Source organism: Oncorhynchus masou, chromosome 25, assembly GCF_036934945.1.
Source record: "Oncorhynchus masou masou isolate Uvic2021 chromosome 25, UVic_Omas_1.1, whole genome shotgun sequence".
NCBI classification, from domain to species: domain Eukaryota; kingdom Metazoa; phylum Chordata; class Actinopteri; order Salmoniformes; family Salmonidae; genus Oncorhynchus; species Oncorhynchus masou.
In genome coordinates, this window is record NC_088236.1 from 12995896 (window position 1) to 13014145 (window position 18250).

At 42.9% G+C, this 18250-nt stretch overlaps 1 protein-coding gene and 1 pseudogene across 1 annotated transcript; one reads left to right on the top strand and one right to left on the bottom strand.

Moving 5' to 3' along the window:
* The window catches only part of LOC135513470 (F-box/WD repeat-containing protein 8-like), a 36229-nt pseudogene extending 31567 nt beyond the window's left edge, over positions 1 to 4662 (top strand).
* A 1777-nt stretch (positions 4663 to 6439) lies between these two features.
* LOC135513801 (calcineurin B homologous protein 3-like) lies at positions 6440 to 17893 on the bottom strand. Its single transcript, XM_064936735.1, has 8 exons — positions 17654 to 17893; positions 14453 to 14522; positions 11000 to 11080; positions 10324 to 10463; positions 9735 to 9796; positions 8124 to 8231; positions 7859 to 7906; positions 6440 to 7326 (listed from the first exon to the last, which is right to left on the bottom strand). The coding sequence occupies exons 1-8, from the start codon at positions 17715 to 17717 to the stop codon at positions 7237 to 7239; spliced, it is 663 nt and encodes a 220-aa protein (XP_064792807.1). The 5' UTR covers positions 17718 to 17893; the 3' UTR covers positions 6440 to 7236.
* Positions 17894 to 18250: the final 357 nt, after the last annotated feature.

Here is an 18250-nt window from a genome sequence, read left to right on the forward strand (position 1 = left end):
CTCTGATGTAGTAGTCTTGTATGTAGTCAGTTTCTCTGATATAGTAGTCTTGTATGTAGTCAGTCTCTGATGTAGTAGCGTTGTATGTAGATAGTCTCTCTAGAGTAATGTTGTATGTAGTCAGTCTCTGATGTAGTGTTGTATGTAGTCAGTCTCTGATGTAGTGTTGTATGTAGTCAGTTTCTCTGATGTAGCGTTGTATGTAGTCAGTTTCTCTGATATAGTAGTCTTGTATGTAGTCAGTCTTTGATATAGTACTCTTGTATGTAATCAGTCTCTCTGATATAGTATTCTTGTATGTAGTCAGTCTCTGATGTAGTAGTCTTGTATGTAGTCAGTCTCTGATGTAGTAGTCTTGTATGTAGTCAGTCTTTGATATAGTACTCTTGTATGTAATCAGTCTCTCTGATATAGTACTCTTGTATGTAGTCAGTCTCTGATGTAGTAGTCTTGTATGTAGTCAGTCTCTGATATAGTATTCTTGTATGTAGTCAGTCTCTGATGTAGTACTCTTGTATGTAGTCAGTCTCTGATGTAGTAGTCTTGTATGTAGTCAGTCTTTGATATAGTACTCTTGTATGTAGTCAGTCTCTGATGTAGTAGTCTTGTATGTAGTCAGTCTCTAATATAGTAGTCTTGTATGTAGTCAGTCTTTGATATAGTAGTCTTGTATGTAGTCAGTCTCTGATATAGTACTCTTGTATGTAATCAGTCTCTCTGATATAGTACTCTTGTATGTAGTCAGTCTCTGATGTAGTAGTCTTGTATGTAGTCAGTCTCTGATATAGTAGTCTTGTATGTAGTCAGTCTTTGATATAGTAGTCTTGTATGTACTCAGTCTCTCTGATATAGTAGTCTTGTGTGTAGTCATTCTCTGATGTAGTACTCTTGTATAGAGTCGGTTCTGGCTGAGGGGGGCTAGTGGGCCGGAGTCTCATCTGGCTGTTTGTGGCTGCAGTCTGTTCTGGCTGTGTGGGGGCTGGGGGCCGGAGTCTGTTTTGGCTGTGGGGGGCTGGAGTTTGTTCTGGCTGTGGGGGGCTGGGGGCTGTAGTCTGTTCTGGCTGTGTGGGGCTGGGGGCTGGAGTCTGTTCTGGCTGTGGGGGCTGGAGGCTGTTCTGGCTGTGTGGGGCTGGAGTCTGTTCTGGCTGTGTGGGGCTGGGGGCTGGAGTCTGTTCTGGCTGTGGGGTTCTAGGGGCTGGAGTCTGTTCTGGCTGTGGGGTTCTAGGGGCTGGAGGCTGTTCTGGCTGTGGGGTTCTAGGGGCTGGAGTCTGTTCTGGCTGTGGGGTTCTAGGGGCTGGAGTCTGTTCTGGCTGTGGGGTTCTAGGGGCTGGAGGCTGTTCTGGCTGTGTGGGGCCAGGGGCTAGAGTCTGTTCTGGCTGTGGGGGGCTGGAGTCTGTTCTGGCTGTGGTGGGCTGGAGTCTGTTCTGGCTGTGGGGGTCTAGGGGCTGGAGTCTGTTCTGGCTGTGGGGGGCTAGGGGCTGGAGTCTGTTCTGGCTGTGGGGGGCTAGTGGCTGGAGTCGGTTCGGGCTGAGAGGGGCTAGGGGCTGGAGTCTGTTCTGGCTGTGGGGGGCTGGTGGCTGGAGTCGGTTCGGGCTGTGGGGGGCTGGTGGCTGGAGTCTGTTCTGGCTGTGGGGGGCTGGTGGCTGGAGTCTGTTCTGGCTGTGGGGGGCTAGGGGCTGGAGTCTGTTCTGGCTGTGGGGGGCTGGTGGCTGGAGTCGGTTCGGGCTGAGAGGGGCTAGGGGCTGGAGTCTGTTCTGGCTGTGGGGGGCTAGGGGCTGGAGTCTGTTCTGGCTGTGTGGGGCTAGGGGCTGGAGTCTGTTCTGGCTGTGGGGGGCTGGTGGCTGGAGTCGGTTCGGGCTGAGAGGGGCTAGGGGCTGGAGTCTGTTCTGGCTGTGGGGGGCTGGTGGCTGGAGTCGGTTCGGGCTGAGAGGGGCTAGGTGGCTAGAGTCTTTTCTGGCTGTGGGGGGCTGGTGTCTGGAGTCTGTTCTGGCTGTGGGGGGCTGGAGTCTGTTCTGGCTGTGGGGGGCTGGTGGCTGGAGTATGTTCTGGCTGTGGGGGGCTGGAGGCTGTTCTGGCTGTGTGGGGCCGGGGCTGGAGTCTGTTCTGGCTGTGGGGGGCTAGGGGCTGGAGTCTGTTCTGGCTGTGGGGGTCTAGGGGCTGGAGTCTGTTCTGGCTGTGGGGGGCTGCTGGCTGGAGTCTGTTCTGGCTGTGGGGGGCTAGGGGGCTGGAGTCTGATCTGGCTGTGGGGGGCTGGAGTCTGTTCTGGCTGTGGGGAGCTGGGGGCTGGAGTCTGTTCTGGCTGTGTGGGGCTAGGGGGCTGGAGTCTGATCTGGCTGTGGGGGGCTGGAGTCTGTTCTGGCTGTGTGGGGCTAGGGGGCTGGAGTCTGATCTGGCTGTGAGGGGCTGGAGTCTGTTCTGGCTGTGGGGAGCTGGGGGCTGGAGTCTGATCTGGCTGTGGGGGGCTGGAGTCCGTTCTGGCTGTCCATTAGGGTGGCCAAGGGCCAGGGTCTAATGCACGTCTTCCTCCTCTCCTCCTCCTCTCCAAATTGGTTGCTCTCTCACTCTTTTTCTGGAGTTTCCAGGGAGCAAATGAGTTTCTTGATGAGACCGGGGCTGTCTGGAATACTGCCTGTTCATAACTGCCCAGGCCACAGATGGGGAGAGGGAGAGAGAGCCAAGGTCGTGCCCAGTGGTCCTGTGCCAGTAGAAAAATAGCCTGTCTGCAATGTCTCCTCTAGTAGGCTTTCTGTTTCATGGCAGTTTGTGACTCTGCACTATGTGTTAAAACATCAAATAGTTAGTCTAGTTTTCAACATACCTTTATTGACCTCAACTGTTAACATAACATGTTACAGTATTTGAGTGTCCACGGTACGATGATGTAATCCCAATCTGGTGTGTGAAGGCTCACTCTCACTTTGCTGTGTCTTCTAGTAGAAAACAAGGATTGGAATGATGAATGTGTAGTAGCGTGTTCACTGGCAGCTTAGGGAAGACAGGGGCACAGTTCAAACAGACTGCCAGACAGTAACTTTTAATCCCCTGAAACAACACCACTCAGCAGCCACGACCATGGATGCATCTTAAATTGCACCTTATTCCCTATATAGTGCACTACTTTTGATCAGGGCCCATATAGGGCTCTGGACAAAAGTAGTGTACTCGGTAGGGAATAGGGTGCCTGTTGGGACACAGCCATGTCTCGCCATACGTCTTAGTTACAATACTAATGCCCATTTAGCTATGCAACCCTGATTCATTTAATTTCTTGAAGCGGAAATTTAATCTGTTCACCCCAAAATAAATTAGATTTGGTGTATGAACTTTTGGAAAGCTTTTAGCATGGACTCATCCTCTGGCTGTTGCTGGGGACCCAATAAACTGAAGCGGTGATGAACAGATGGAGCTGAGGTCCATGGGGCATGTGTGGCTCGTCAAACCAGACCCAAGAATCTTCCTCTTAGTTTTATTAATGCTACAGCACTGCCATAACGCGGCCCAAAATGGCACCCTATTCCCTATATAGTGCACTTCTTTTGACCAGAGCCCCTGTGAAAAGAAGTGCACTATATAGGGAATAGGGTGGGATTTGGGACAGAGATCATGTTTAATCAGTTCAGAACACCTAAAATACCTGTAGCTTTGAGTGAATTCGTGTTATTGGTGGTTATAGTAATGACATTTTGGTTTATATGAGGGCAGAAGCAGATGAAAACCTCTCAATGCCACCTGCTCTTGCTGTTTCTACCTGTCTTTGTTGGTGTGTATCTTCTCTGATCATGTCTCACTGCTTCTCTGTTAGTTCCCTCTGTAATTAATTGTTTTGAGACACCACTGTTGCTCTGGTAATCTAGTAAATATGAAATTACAACTTCCTCTCTGTGTGTTCCGTTTCAGGGTGAGGGTGTTTTACCTGCGCACCGGCTCCTCTGTGACATCACTGTACGCCCACCACATGGACGTGACCTCCGTGCAGGCAGACGTTTGGAAGATTGTGAGCGGCTGAGGCGAGGGATTGGTCTGCTTCTGGGAGATGAGGATGGGAGCCAACCTGTGGAAGGTGGGACAAGAGAGTTATTTCTTTTGGTTGTTTAGTGTGCATCTGTTGATACATCTATTTGCTTGTGTCACTAAAGGCAGGTAGAGTACTGACATGTGCTGTTCTGCACTTATTCATATCCTCATTTATGTTTCTTGCGGTTCCTGTCACTTGTACGCATTTAAAAAATATTCAGCAATATGCAACATTGACCTATCAGGCTGACATTGGCAGCAAACCAACAGGTGCATCAGTATTGATTGATAAATTCTCAGCTCCTTAGTGAATGTGTTTGGGTTTGTGTGTGTTTGGGTTTTGTGTGTTTGGGGATGTGTGTGTTTGGGTTTGTGAGTGTTTGGGTTTGTGTGTGTTTGGGTTTGTGTGTGTTTGGGTTTGTGAGTGTTTGTGTTTGTGTGAAAAATATGTTTAAAAAAATATATATATAAAAAATATTTAATTGTAAAAAATGGTGTTTGTTGTGTCTCCTTCCTGTCTATTTTCAGGCACCCAGTCAGACACGTCCGGTTCAACACTCGCTCCCTGATGACCACCAACCTCCCAGACAAAAGTCTCCACGAGGGGCCTGCATCACAGACGACAGCCTCACAGCCTACTGCAGGTGACTGATAACGCACGGACCCTCCCTCATCCCTCTAACACTGACTCCCGCTAACACTCTAAACCCTGAAGGCTGTTTGATGCTAATGCTATTCATAAACATGGCATACCCCGGTTCTAAGTACTTCCTCAGGCTGTCCTATCCCAATGCAGATCCTTGCACAAGAAAATACTTCTCATACTTATACGCTTTGGGCTTAGCGTACCTCTACTCTGATCTACAGAGAACATTATGCAGAGAGGCTCTCTGTCCACACGACACAGGGGACAGAGAGTAGTGTCTGTTGTTTAATTCACCTCATTCTCTCTGTCCACACGACACAGGGGACAGAGAGTAGTGTCTGTTGTTTAACTCACCTCATTCTCTCTGTCCACACGACACAGGGGACAGAGAGTAGTGTCTGTTGTTTAACTCACCTCATTCTCTCTGTCCACACGACACAGGGGACAGAGTAGTGTCTGTTGTTTAACTCACCTCATTCTCTCTGTCCACACGACACAGGGGACAGAGAGTAGTGTCTGTTGTTTAACTCACCTCATTCTCTCTGTCCACACGACACAGGGGACAGAGTAGTGTCTGTTGTTTAACTCACCTCATTCTCTCTGTCCACACGACACAGGGGACAGAGAGTAGTGTCTGTTGTTTAACTCACCTCATTCTCTCTGTCCACACGACACAGGGGACAGAGAGTAGTGTCTGTTGTTTAACGCACCTCATTCTCTGTCCACACGACACAGGGGACAGAGAGTAGTGTCTGTTGTTTAACTCACCTTATTCTCTCCGTCCACATTAGACACAGGGAAGTGATCGGCCACTAGGACTTCTCTGAAGACTCTTCCTCCCAGGACCATGTTCTGCCCATCTGCAGTTCCCACTACGTAGAGTCATCTGGTTACAACATTGGGCGTTCCCTATGACATCCTGTCTTGCTCTTACCCTTCCTACTGACCCACGTACACAATCTACAACCAGGACTTTATACACTGGCTCCGCCTCTGGACACTATATACTTCTATGTTATGTGTGACTGCATTGTTCTGATATCCTGGTTAAATCAAAAATCGAATCAAAATCTAATTTTATTTGTCACATGAACAGGTGAAATGCTTACTTACAAGCCCTTAACCAACAACCAACAATGCTTTAAGAAGTTTTAAGAGAAATAAGTCTCAAGTAAAAAATTGAAAGTAAAAAATGAAAATGACAAATAATTAAACAGCAGCAGTAAAATAACAACAGCGAGGTACAGAGTCAATGTGTGGGGGACCCGGTACAGAGTCAATGTGCGGGGGACCCGGTACAGAGTCAATGTGCGGGGGCACCAGTTAGTTGAGGTGTTTGAGGTAGTTTGTACATGTAGGTAGCGTTAAGTGACTATGCATAGATAAGAAGATTGAATGCTGTGCTCACTGTTGTTTCACCAGTGTTCAGTCTGGTTTCAATTTTTTAATTTTGTTTGTGAAGGTAGTAGTCCGTATTTATTTTTAAAGAACCTCATGTTTCCTCATAAAGGTGTAAATGTACATTCAAAGCATTGGTTTTGCTATCCACATTTTGTACAGTGAATAGTTTAATTAAACTTATGATGTAAAATAAATTAATTCAGAATAAATGCATTGTCATGATGGGATTATATTTTGTTAAAGAGATATTGAACTTCACACTGATACAGTATGCTCCATAAATTGAACAACAATCAACTAATCTTTCTGCTTAGTTTACTTCAGTGGAACGGCGTAAAGTGCTTCTGTATTCACAAGAAGATGCACGCAAAACACAAATAATGTTGACATTTTTCATCACAATTTTTTATTTTGAATTTATAGAAAATGTATATAAATTACTGTCAAGGCTATTACAACTTCTTTGGGCATAAGGCACAATATCCATTTAATGTATTAGAAATTGAACTTAAAACAAAGAAGTAGAACATTTAAGTGGTTATTCTTTGGTTTTAGGGTAGGAAGTTGAAACTTACAACGTAGAGAGTGCTGTAAGTCTCCCTACCAAGGCCATAGCAGAGGACAGTGTCCAGTGTTTCAATTGGAAAAGCACAGACATAATAAAGCTGGGTGAAGTAGATAAATGAGTCCCAAGTCTCCAGCCCTGTAGGAATGCACTGTGCCCCGTGTCTCAGGCTCTGAATGTGAGCCAGAATAATAGTGACCCTGGATGCCATTGCCAACTGATCCTCAGAAGTGATCCACATAACAGGTCATGTGAACATCTAGGCACTCAAAATGTTAGCACTGTAAACATAACATTGACAAAGGGGGGGGTCGGTATGAATGGAGGAGGGGGGTATGAAGGCTGAGGGGGGTATATGTAGATAATATTGTGCATTTACATGTCATGTATCACAATGTATTATTCTGATAATAATTTCCCATTAATAATTAAAAGTATGAAAACATTAGTGCATATTAATTGTATTTAAATATTAGTGCATATGAAAGGTATTTAATTACACTTTAGTGCATATGAAAAGTATTTGGCTTTATTACAGAGGAAGACGGGAGAGACTAATCCAACAAAAAACATCAGTACCATAACGATGTCTCTTAAAGGAGACCGAGGCTCATTTAGATTTTCCACATCGCAAGGTTGCAGTGTCCATGTGTAAGAATCGAACATGCATCCTCGTCTCAATATCGAAGGTGTTTAGAATCTGAGGGGAGAAAGGGTCATGGAATATAAGACTGATATGGCAGTATACAGTATATAAAGTATACAGTACAGTATATAAATAAACAGTATATAAAGTATACAGTATATAAAGTAAACAGAATAAAGTATACAGTATATAAAGTATACAGTACAGTATATAAATAAACAGTATATAAAGTAAACAGAATAAAGTATACAGTATAAAGTATACATTATATAAAGTAAACAGTATATAAAGTAAACAGCATAAAGTAAATCAAGTATACAGTATATAAAGTATACAGTACAGTATATAAATAAATAAACAGTATATAAAGTAAACAGAATAAAGTATACATTATATAAAGTAAACAGCATGAAGTATATCAAGTATACAGTATTGAAAGTATACTGTATATAAAGTATACCAGAATTTAAAGACACCAAATGTCACTGTTTTAACAGCTTGTGTTTGTATAACTCATAGTGAAATGTCCTTTTTTTAACGAAACAGACAATTTGAATATCTTGTGCAATACACAGTAACACCATACCTGTAGAACATTGTCAAAAGTGATTCCTTCATAGAATTCATCAGGTTCCTGAAAAACAAAGTAACCCAATTCAAGCACTATGGCATGATGACCTGCTCTTGGGCACGACACGAAGCAGTACACAGTAGAACTGTACTTTGCACTTCAGAATAAGGTGTGGTTCACTGTAATTAATCGCGCTATCAGCATATCTTACTCATATACCTACTTCATCAACTATTTGATCAGTAGTACAATAAAGCAGTGTTGGTGATAACCCCGTTACCATTTTGCCCCTGGTAGTGCTTGCCACTTCCAGCATGGCAGCGTCTGCGATGGCTTGGGCGGTTTCCTGTCCGATAGTGCCAGCCTTAGATAGGAGCTCCTCCACCACCTAGATGGAAAACAGCACAATGGTCCATAAAACATTTAGTCATTTATTGTGTTATCTTGAATTTCTGATGTACACGCAATTCAGCTTTAAAGCTGCCATGAATATTGGAATAAACTCAATTTATACTAAAATGGTCAATGATAAACCGTCCATCACAAAGCGTCACAGGGAGTGCTGACAGGATCAGTTTTGCGTTTTAGATCCTAATGTAAAAGATGACTATGTGGACAGGGGGACCTGATGTTACATCAGCACTACTTCTCTGAGACACTTTGGGGGGAATTCCGACCCGAGTTAAACACACCCGTAAATGGAAAGTCCCTTATATGCACTTTTCTCTCTATGAGTATACTAACCTTGAGAATAGCATGCTATTCTCCCCGCTGTTCGTTTGGGTGGAGATCAAATAAATGAAGGTTTGGCTGTGGTGTCTACAGAACCACCGGATTCTGACCTTGACTTAATTCCGGGGGCGGCAGGGTAGCCTAGTGGTTAGAGTGTTGGACTAGTAACCGGAAGGTTGCGAGTTCAAACCCCCGAGCTGACAAGGTACAAATCTGTCGTTCTGCCCCAGAACAGGCAGTTAACCCACTGTTCCCAGGCCGTCATTGAAAATAAGAATGTGTTCTTAACTGACTTGCCTGGTTAAATAAAGGTAAAATAAAAAAATAAAAATCCCCACCTTTACATGCGATGAAACTGTGAACAAGGGTGAGAAACCTGTCGGTTCCAAGTGGAACAACATCAATTCTTTTTCTGATGGAAATAACACCATTGTCCATGCACTGCAAATTACAGATTGATAAGAACTATTGATAAGAGCTTGGTAAATGAGTAAGCCGTAATGACAGGACCATTGTCATCACAGTTCTATGATTATTAGGGTAGATTTATAGGACTACTGTTCAACCCCTATTGTACACTGTTCTCTCCTTCCAATATGTCATGGATTGAACAATTACATATGGTAACTTTCAGGATGAATCAAACAACTGTATTTTATTTTATTGATGAATACTTTCCTAACCCTAAATAATATACAAGATCAGAGTATTTTTAAATCTACTAATTGGTTCTGAAACAGAGATGAATATGCATATATTTAGATGGCTTTCATTAATTGATCCCTAATATTCTGAACCCTTCTCTCCATAAATTCTAGTGAGTCTGTCAAGAAAATTCAAATGAAAGATAGGCCCTACACTAAATTCAAAGGGATGGCTTCAGATACATTTACCGAAAAACATATTGAATGAAAACTCCACAAGAAAATCTGTTGGCTAGCAAGTGGGAGGGTTTTCAGCAGTTGAATTAAATGAATTCAGTGCGCCAAGGGAACCATGCCTGCAAAGCCTGTTACGCACCAGCACAAGGTGAATACCAACTACTGAGAAGTGTGTAGGAAAGGCGTACATTTCCCAAGTCTGAATCGGGCCCTTTGTGAATACAGGCCCTGGGCCTGGAGGACTATGGTGAGGAGAGAGAAGTAAAGGGAGGCGTTACCCGTCTGTACTCCTCCAGGTTGATGGTGCCGTCGCTGTCTGTGTCATGCATGTTGAACAGAACTGAAGAGACAATAAAGAGGTACAAGCTAAACAGTATGTTTTTTACCAAATATTTTCTCCCCAAATATAGTGTAACTTAAGGGTCTCTTACTATCATTGTTCAGGGGAAGGATATGACTCTAATGGCTCTAATGACTCTAATGAATGATTAGAAAAAAATTTGTCTCTGAGATTCAGCCATGATTATGAGGATCAAGACAGACTGGCTGGTGCACTTTAGGCCCTATTTAGATTCTAGACAAGAGTATGATTACTGAACTGGAACGTTGTTAGAATTCTATCTACGCTTGAAGAACAGCCCTTAGAATAGAAACTCAGAATATGTTATGTTATATGTTATAATATATATAATATAATATGTTATTTTTCTTCAATTATAAATCTTGGTGTTGACTTAGTATCAAACCCATGTATTGTGCATGACTCAAGACCACGTTAGCTCACTGAGTTAAAGCCTAGGCATTAGCCAAGGGTACTAACCCAAGTCGTAGACAATCTTACTTTACTCATCACCAAACTAAACTCACATCGTAGTTTCTCCCTCCTCAGGTTCTCCCTCTCCTCCTCCGTTAGGCCCATGGCTGCTGGGCGGAAGTGAGTCATCACCATAAGGAACTCCTCAAAGCCAATCTCCTGGACTGTACCCGTCTCATTCTGGTGGAGGTTTCTGTATCAGGATACAGAGGAGGCATTTAGCTGGTTAAACCAGGCTCACCAGTGAGGGCAGGGTTCAGTTTGGTTCAACCAAAAAATTAGAGAGGAATAGAGTCACAGTTACATGGCAATTCACTGACTGCCAAGCCCTGAACATGCTTCACGACTAAAGCCTTTACAGCATCACTGATTACTTCATGAACAAAACTCTTGTCTATGTGTAATAACTTGGTTATAACAGTCAATGGCAGTACAGATGTATTGCATCAGTGATTTCAATATTTTCAATATTGTTTTTTATTTGATATATGTTTTACCTATTTTTCTCCCCAATTTCGTGGTATCGAATTTGTAGTTACAGTCTTGTCTCATCACTGCAACTCCCGTACGGACTCGGGAGAGGCGAAGGTCGAGAGCAGTGCGTTCTCCGAAACACAACCCAACCAAGCCGTACTGCTTCTTGACACACTACCCACTTAACCAGGAAGCCAGCCACCAACCAATGTGTCGGAGGATATTTTCCATATTACACTTTGGCTATATACTCACCTTTTATCAAAGAACGCATTAATAATTTGAACCCGGATTGGATTGTTATCTAGAGCAGGGATGCTGGCCAAATCCTCTCGGCTGCAGAAGAAACATGATATGACAATACGTTAGTAACAAGTCAACAGCAAAACAGAAAACATGATATGACAATACGTTAAAAACAAGCCAACAACAAAACAGAAAACATGATATGACAATACGTTCGCAACAAGTAAACAACAAAACAGAAAACATGATATGACAATACGTTCGCAACAAGTAAACAACAAAACAGAAAACATGATATGACAATACGTTAGTAACAAGTCAACAACAAAACAGAAAACATGATATGACAATACGTTAGTAACAAGTCAACAACAAAACAGAAAACATGATATGACAATACGTTAGTAACAAGTCAACAACAAAACAGAAAACATGATATGACAATATGTTCGCAACAAGTAAACAGCAAAAACAAAACAGAAAACAGCAAAACAGAAAACATGATATAATAGTTATTTACCTCTATTAATCATAGTTAAAGGGCGTCTTTTTTTCTAAAGGTCAAGGTTATTGTTCTGTCAATACATATTATTTAAATTCAGTACAGAACATCAAAAATAAATACTTGCACACTCCCTCTTTCTTTTTAAAGGGAACGCATGTGCAATCTATCACTATGTCACTATGCAAGGCAACCTGCCAATGATGAGTAATTGTGTGTGTGTGTGCACCTATGTCTGTGTGTGGCCATAACATAAATACCCACAATGCAACACATTCAAGAGGACTTAGCAGGCACTATTTTAGGCCTAGATTCAATCAGATCATGCGTTAACCGATGATAGCCGACACCCGCGTAGCTGATGTTTTGGAGGTGTCGGAGGTGGAACTGCTGAGCAGCTGCTCTTGTTCATTGTCACAAAGCGACCCTCATCCCACTAATATTAGTTCAGAAGGAGAAAGTGTGGGCGATATAGAAATAATGACACTCACATTTAAAATAATTAAACAAAATTATGAGGATTTCTATCGGCCTAATCGAGGTGTAGATTACATCTCACATTCAAGTGTTCAAATTTAGAAACAAGGCTGCATGAGATTTCTCATAATGCGACTCCGTGCAGGCAGGTGTAGATTTACAGTGGGGCAAAAAAGTATTTTGTCAGCCACCAATTGTGCAAGTTCTCCCACTTAAAAAGATGTGAGAGGCCTGTAATTTGCATCATAGGTACTCTTCAACTATGACAGACAAAATTAGAAAAAAAAATCCCGAAAATCACATTGTATGATTTTTAATGACTTTATTTGCAAATTATGGTGGAAAATAAGTATTTGGTCACCTACAAACAAGCAAGATTTCTGGCTCTCACAGACCTGTAACTTCTTCTTTAAGAGGCTCCTCTGTCCTCCACTTGTTACCTGTATTAATGGCACCTGTTTGAACTTGTTATCAGTATAAAAGACACCTGTCCACAACCTCAAACAGTCACACTCCAAACTCCACTATGGCAAAGACCAAAGAGCTGTCAAAGGACAACAGAAACAAAATTGTAGACCTGCACCAGGCTGGGAAGACTGATTCTGCAATAGGTAAGCAGCTTGGTTTGAAGAAATCAACTGTGGGAGCAATTATTAGGAAATGGAAGTCTACCGAAGTCGTTGCCTCTCCTTGTTCGGGCGATGCTCGGCGGTCGACGTCACCGGTCTTCTAGCCATCATCGATCCATTTTTCATTTTCCATTGGTTTTGTCTTGTCTTCCCACACACCTGTTTTCAATCCCATCGATTACCTGTTGTGTATTTAACCCTCTGTTTCCCCTTATGTCTTTGTCAGAGATTGTTAATTGTCAGTGTAGTGTTTATTTGTATAGGTGCGCGACGGGTCTTCGTACCCATGTTTGTTTTATATTCATTTTTCTTATTAGTGTTATGGAGCATGTTACTTGGACATTTATTAAAAGACTCCATTTTACACTCCGTTTGACTCTCCTGCGCCTGACTTCCCTGCCACCTATACACACGTCTCTGACAACAAGAGGTCCTGGAGTGGCCTAGCCAGTCTCCAGATCTCAACCCCATAGAACATCTTTGGAAGGAGTTGAATGTCTGTGTTGCCCAGCAACAGCCCCCACAAACATCACTCTAGAGGAGATCTGCATGGAGGAATGGGCCAAAATACCAGCAACAGTGTGTGAAAACCTTGTGAAGACTTACAGAAAACGTTTGACCTCTGTCATTGCCAACAAAGGGTATATAACAAAGTATTGAGATAAACTTTTGTTATTGACCAAATACTTATTTTCCACCATAATTTGCAAATAAATTCATTAAAAATCCTACAATGTGATTTTCTGGATTTCTTTTCCTCATTTTGTCTATCATAGTTGAAGTGTACCTACGATGAAAATTACAGGCCTCTCTCATCTTTTTAAGTGGGAGAACTTGCACAATTGGTGTCTGACTAAATACTTTTTTGCCCCACTGTATAAAGGTGGGAGCACATGCATTGTCAAGGTCTCAATTCTTACTGTTCAACTTACATTTACCATTTACCAACTAGAAGTTTCTTTGGCATCTCATGTTCTCTTTAGGTATAATGCCAGGAGCTGCTTGTGGATTTGACAGCTCTAACACAGTTTCACCGCCAAAACAACCACTATGTGGATGTCGGCTAAAGCGGATCTGATTGAATAGTACCCTAAGTTTTGGTAAATAATACTCAAACTGTTTTCAATGAAGAGGTGATGTGTTTGAATACATGGATATGGGTAACAGACAATGATGGACTGACTATATGTTGGTGTTGGTGACTATATATTGGTGTTGGTGGACTGTATGAGGGCGTTGGTGGACTGTATGAGGGCGTTGGTGGACTGTATGAGGATGTTGGTGGACTGTATGAGGGCGTTGGTGGACTGTATGAGGGCGTTGGTAGACTGTATGAGGGCGTTGGTAGACTGTATGAGGGCGTTGGTGGACTGTATGAGAGCGTTGGTGGACTGTATGAGAGCGTTGGTGGACCGTATGAGGGCGTTGGTGGACCGTATGAGGGCGTTGGTGGACTGTATGAGGGCGTTGGTGGACTGTATGAGGACGTTGGTGGACTGTATGAGGGCGTTGGTGGACTGTATGAGGGCGTTGGTGGAACGTATGAGGGCGTTGGTGGACTGTATGAGGGTGTTGGTGGACTGTATGAGGGCGTTGGTGGAACGTATGAGGTCGTTGGTGGAAAGTATGAGGGCGTTGGTGGACTATATGAGGGCGTTGGTGGAACGTATGAGGGCGTTGGTGGAACGTATGAGGGCGTTGGTGGACTGAGGGCGTTGGTGGACTGTATGAGGGCGTTGGTGGAACGTATGAGGGCGTTGGTGGAATGTATGAGGGCGTTGGTGGACTGTATGAGGGCGTTGGTGGAACGTATGAGGGCGTTGGTGGACTGTATGAGGGCGTTGGTGACAATACCTTAGTGTCTCCTCATTGTTACTCAGCTGTCTGAATCTCTTGTTGATGTTGCCAATCTGCTCCAGGGAAACTGAAAGAAACCAATCACAGTAGTTTAGAGCAGATTAGCAATAGCAATTTATCAGTAGTGAGCCACTTAAGACTTAAAGTCCTAATAACTTGAGAGTATTGTATTTCCAGATACACCGCCCTCCTAGACTGGTTGGATATCTTTACACTGCTTTTCATTGTCATTCAAGCTTTCCATCTGGATTCTATCTGTTGTGAAATGCAAAACATGTCCATGAACTGTAGCAAAAAATAAGATGCAAACAGGTACAGAACCTATAGACCTGTTCAGAACTGTGACAACAATGGGCCTACGACACAATCAGCCTGATGATAACAACACAATCAGCCTGATGATAACAACACAATGAGCCTGATGATAACAACACAATCAGCCTGATGATAAAAACAAACACACGGGAGTGATTATATTTGCATTCAAAGGGAACGTTGAATTATTGACTTATGTGTGAGCTGATTTCTTCACATGAGCATTTGAATGTTATGGTTGCTAGATACAAGTTATAGAACCACGGTTTGTGATATTTGGAAGAGGTTATTTCGCCGACAATAGTGTTTATTTTAAAGGAGAAACTTGCTTCGCCTCTCAGTGCCTGTTAAGAGCACATACTCAAATGGATATTTACAGGAGCAACAACTACTCTCGGTGAATATGCTTCAGTAACCACAGAACAATAGGCTACCACACACTAGACTTTGCACAGGCAGGTGTAGAGATTCATGTAGGCGGCGGTGCATTCATTGTCAAGGTCTCCATTCTCACTTTACACACATGGTAATAAACTTACGTTGGGATTTTATTGGAAACGGTCCATGATCAATCAGAGTATTATTATCAGTCTTCATTGAACTCTCTCACCCTCTCTTCTGAAAATCAGTCATCCCGTTTATGAAAGCAGCCAGCTGATAAGATTAGCAGATCAATGTTCCAAACACCTAGCTACCACTTCAAACCTGTACGTGTTATACACTGAGGTGAAGCAAACCTGTACTTCATCCACGTGTTATACACTGAGGTGAAGCAAACCTGTACTTCATCCACGTGTTATACACTGAGGGGAAGCAAACCTGAACTTCATCCATGTGTTATACACTGAGGGGAAGCAAACCTGAACTTCATCCATGTGTTATACACTGAGGGGAAGCAAACCTGTACTTCATCCACGTGTTATACACTGAGGGGAAGCAAACATGTACTTCATCCACGTGTTATACACTGAGGGGAAGCAAACCTGAACTTCATCCACGTGTTATAGACTGAGGGGAAGCAAACCTGTACTTCATCCACGTGTTATACACTGAGGGGAAGCAAACCTGTACTTCATCCATGTGTTATTGACTGAGGGGAAGCAAACATGTACTTCATACACGTGTTATACACTGAGGGGAAGCAAACCTGTACTTCATCCACGTGTTATAGACTGAGGGGAAGCAAACCTGTACTTCATCCACGTGTTATACACTGAGGGGAAGCAAACCTGTACTTCATCCACGTGTTATAGACTGAGGGGAAGCAACACTTTTCACTTCCAAAAATACTGTGATATTTGTTGGACTGTCAATTAATTTTTAGATACATAATTGACAGTGCAATATTGAAATCACAAATTATACTTTTATTATTGTAAGTCGCTCTGGATAAGAGCGTCTGCTAAATGACTTAAATGTAAATGTATTATTTTTACTATAAAGTAAAAAATCTGACTATAGAGAAACCTGTAGACTCAACATATTAATCTTGCATGAAGCCATATTGGCAAGTTCCATGACATTCTATACATCTGGTTCAATAAACAGTGGTCCCTCTGTCCTTACCTACCACCACCTACCACCCTCTAATCAAATTTTCAATGGAATGACAGGACAATCCAACTATTGTCTATTCATGTGAAAACAGCCGGAATACAGCATCTCATTCTGTGCTCTTCAGAAGACTGACCAAAGAAATGTGACAATGCAATTCAGAATTCTAGTTTGAAATATAAACTGAGGAGGCACTTCTAGATTTGCTACACTGCCCCGGTCAACTGTAAGTGCTGTTATTGTGAAGTGGATACATCTAGGAACAACAACGGCTCAGCCGCGAAGTGGTAGGCCACACAAGCTCACAGAACGGGATCGCCAGGTGCTGAAGCGCATAGCACGTACAAATCGACTGTCCTCGGTTGCAACACTCACTACTGGGTAGCAAACTGCCTCTGGAAGCAACTTCATCACAATAACTGTTTGTCAGGAGCTTCATGGAATGATTTTACCTTTGCCTAGCAGCCGCACGCACACAAGCCTAAGATCACCATGCGCAATGCCAAGCATCGGCTGGAGTAGTGTAAAGCTCGCCGCCATTGGACTCTGGAGCAGTGGAAACGTGTTCACTGGAGTGATGAATCACGCTTCACCATCTGGCAGTCCAATAGACAAGTCTAGGTTTTGCGCATGCCAGGAAAACGCGACCTGCACCAATGCATAGTGCCAACTGTAAAGTTTGGTGTAGGAGAAATAATGATCTGGGGCTGTTTTTCATGGTTCGGGCTAGGCCAATTAGTTCCAGTGAAAGGGAATCTTAACGCTACAGCATACAAAGACATTCTAGACAATCTTGTGCTTTCAATTCTGCGGCAACAGTTTGGGGAAAATGTTTCTGTTTCAGCATGACAATGCCCCCATGCACAATGCGAGGTCCATACAGAAATGGTTTTTCGAGTTCAGTGTGGAAGAACTTTACTGGCCTGCACAGAGCCCTAACCTGAACCCCATCGAATACCTTTGGGATGAATTGGAAAGCCAACTGCGAGCCAGGCCTAATCGCCCAACATTACCCGACCTCACTAATGCCCTTGTGGCTAAATGGAAGCAAGTCCTTGCAGCAATGTTCCAACATCTAGTGGAAAGCCTTCCCAGAAGGGTGGAGGCTGTTATAGCAGTAAAGGAGTTACCAATTCCATATTAATGCCCATGATTTTGGAATATATTCAGTGAGCGGGTGTCCACATACTTTTGGACATGTCGAGTATTTTCCCTTCGTCAAAGTTTAGTCTATTTATTGATAAATAAGGAGTTATTTTGCATTTGATTATAATCAAATATAAAGTGAAATAAAACTGTTAAGAGTATTGTCAAGCCTAGGCTACTTACATCCAGTTCGATCAGCCAGATCTTGGAACTCGTGTTCAGTGCCCGCAGACTGCGAGGCTCCCATTGCGATTATTCTCAAAAGAGCTGCAAATGCGCATTAAAGTTCTTTCAGGAGCGCACTATGATTTTAACCGCAGGTAAAACTACTTGAGTTGTACTGTCCTCACGAGTACCAAGAAGCTCTTTCCTCTGCTTTCGTAAGGAAGTTAGTAACATACTCTTTATTATGGTCCATTGGGAGAGACGCTGTGCTGACTTCCCCAAGGTCCTAAAACAGTGTACCATTGTGGAGGAATATATATCGATCAATTCAGAATGAATCGACTGTGTCCTTGAATTAATTACTGGTAATGTGACGGATGCACAATCAGTCATTAATAGCAGAATGAGACTTTCATTTCAAATGTAATCTTTGCGTGTAGTGAAAAGGCATTGTCATTGAGTGTAACGTTACAGACCCTTATCTTTCAAAAACATATACCTACTATATTCTCAAGTCAGAGTACATTCTAGAAGAAATAACAGAAAAAAACACTGCAGTAGGCTTATGTAATAACACAGTCAAGACCAAAATAAACATTTTATTTCTATTTATTA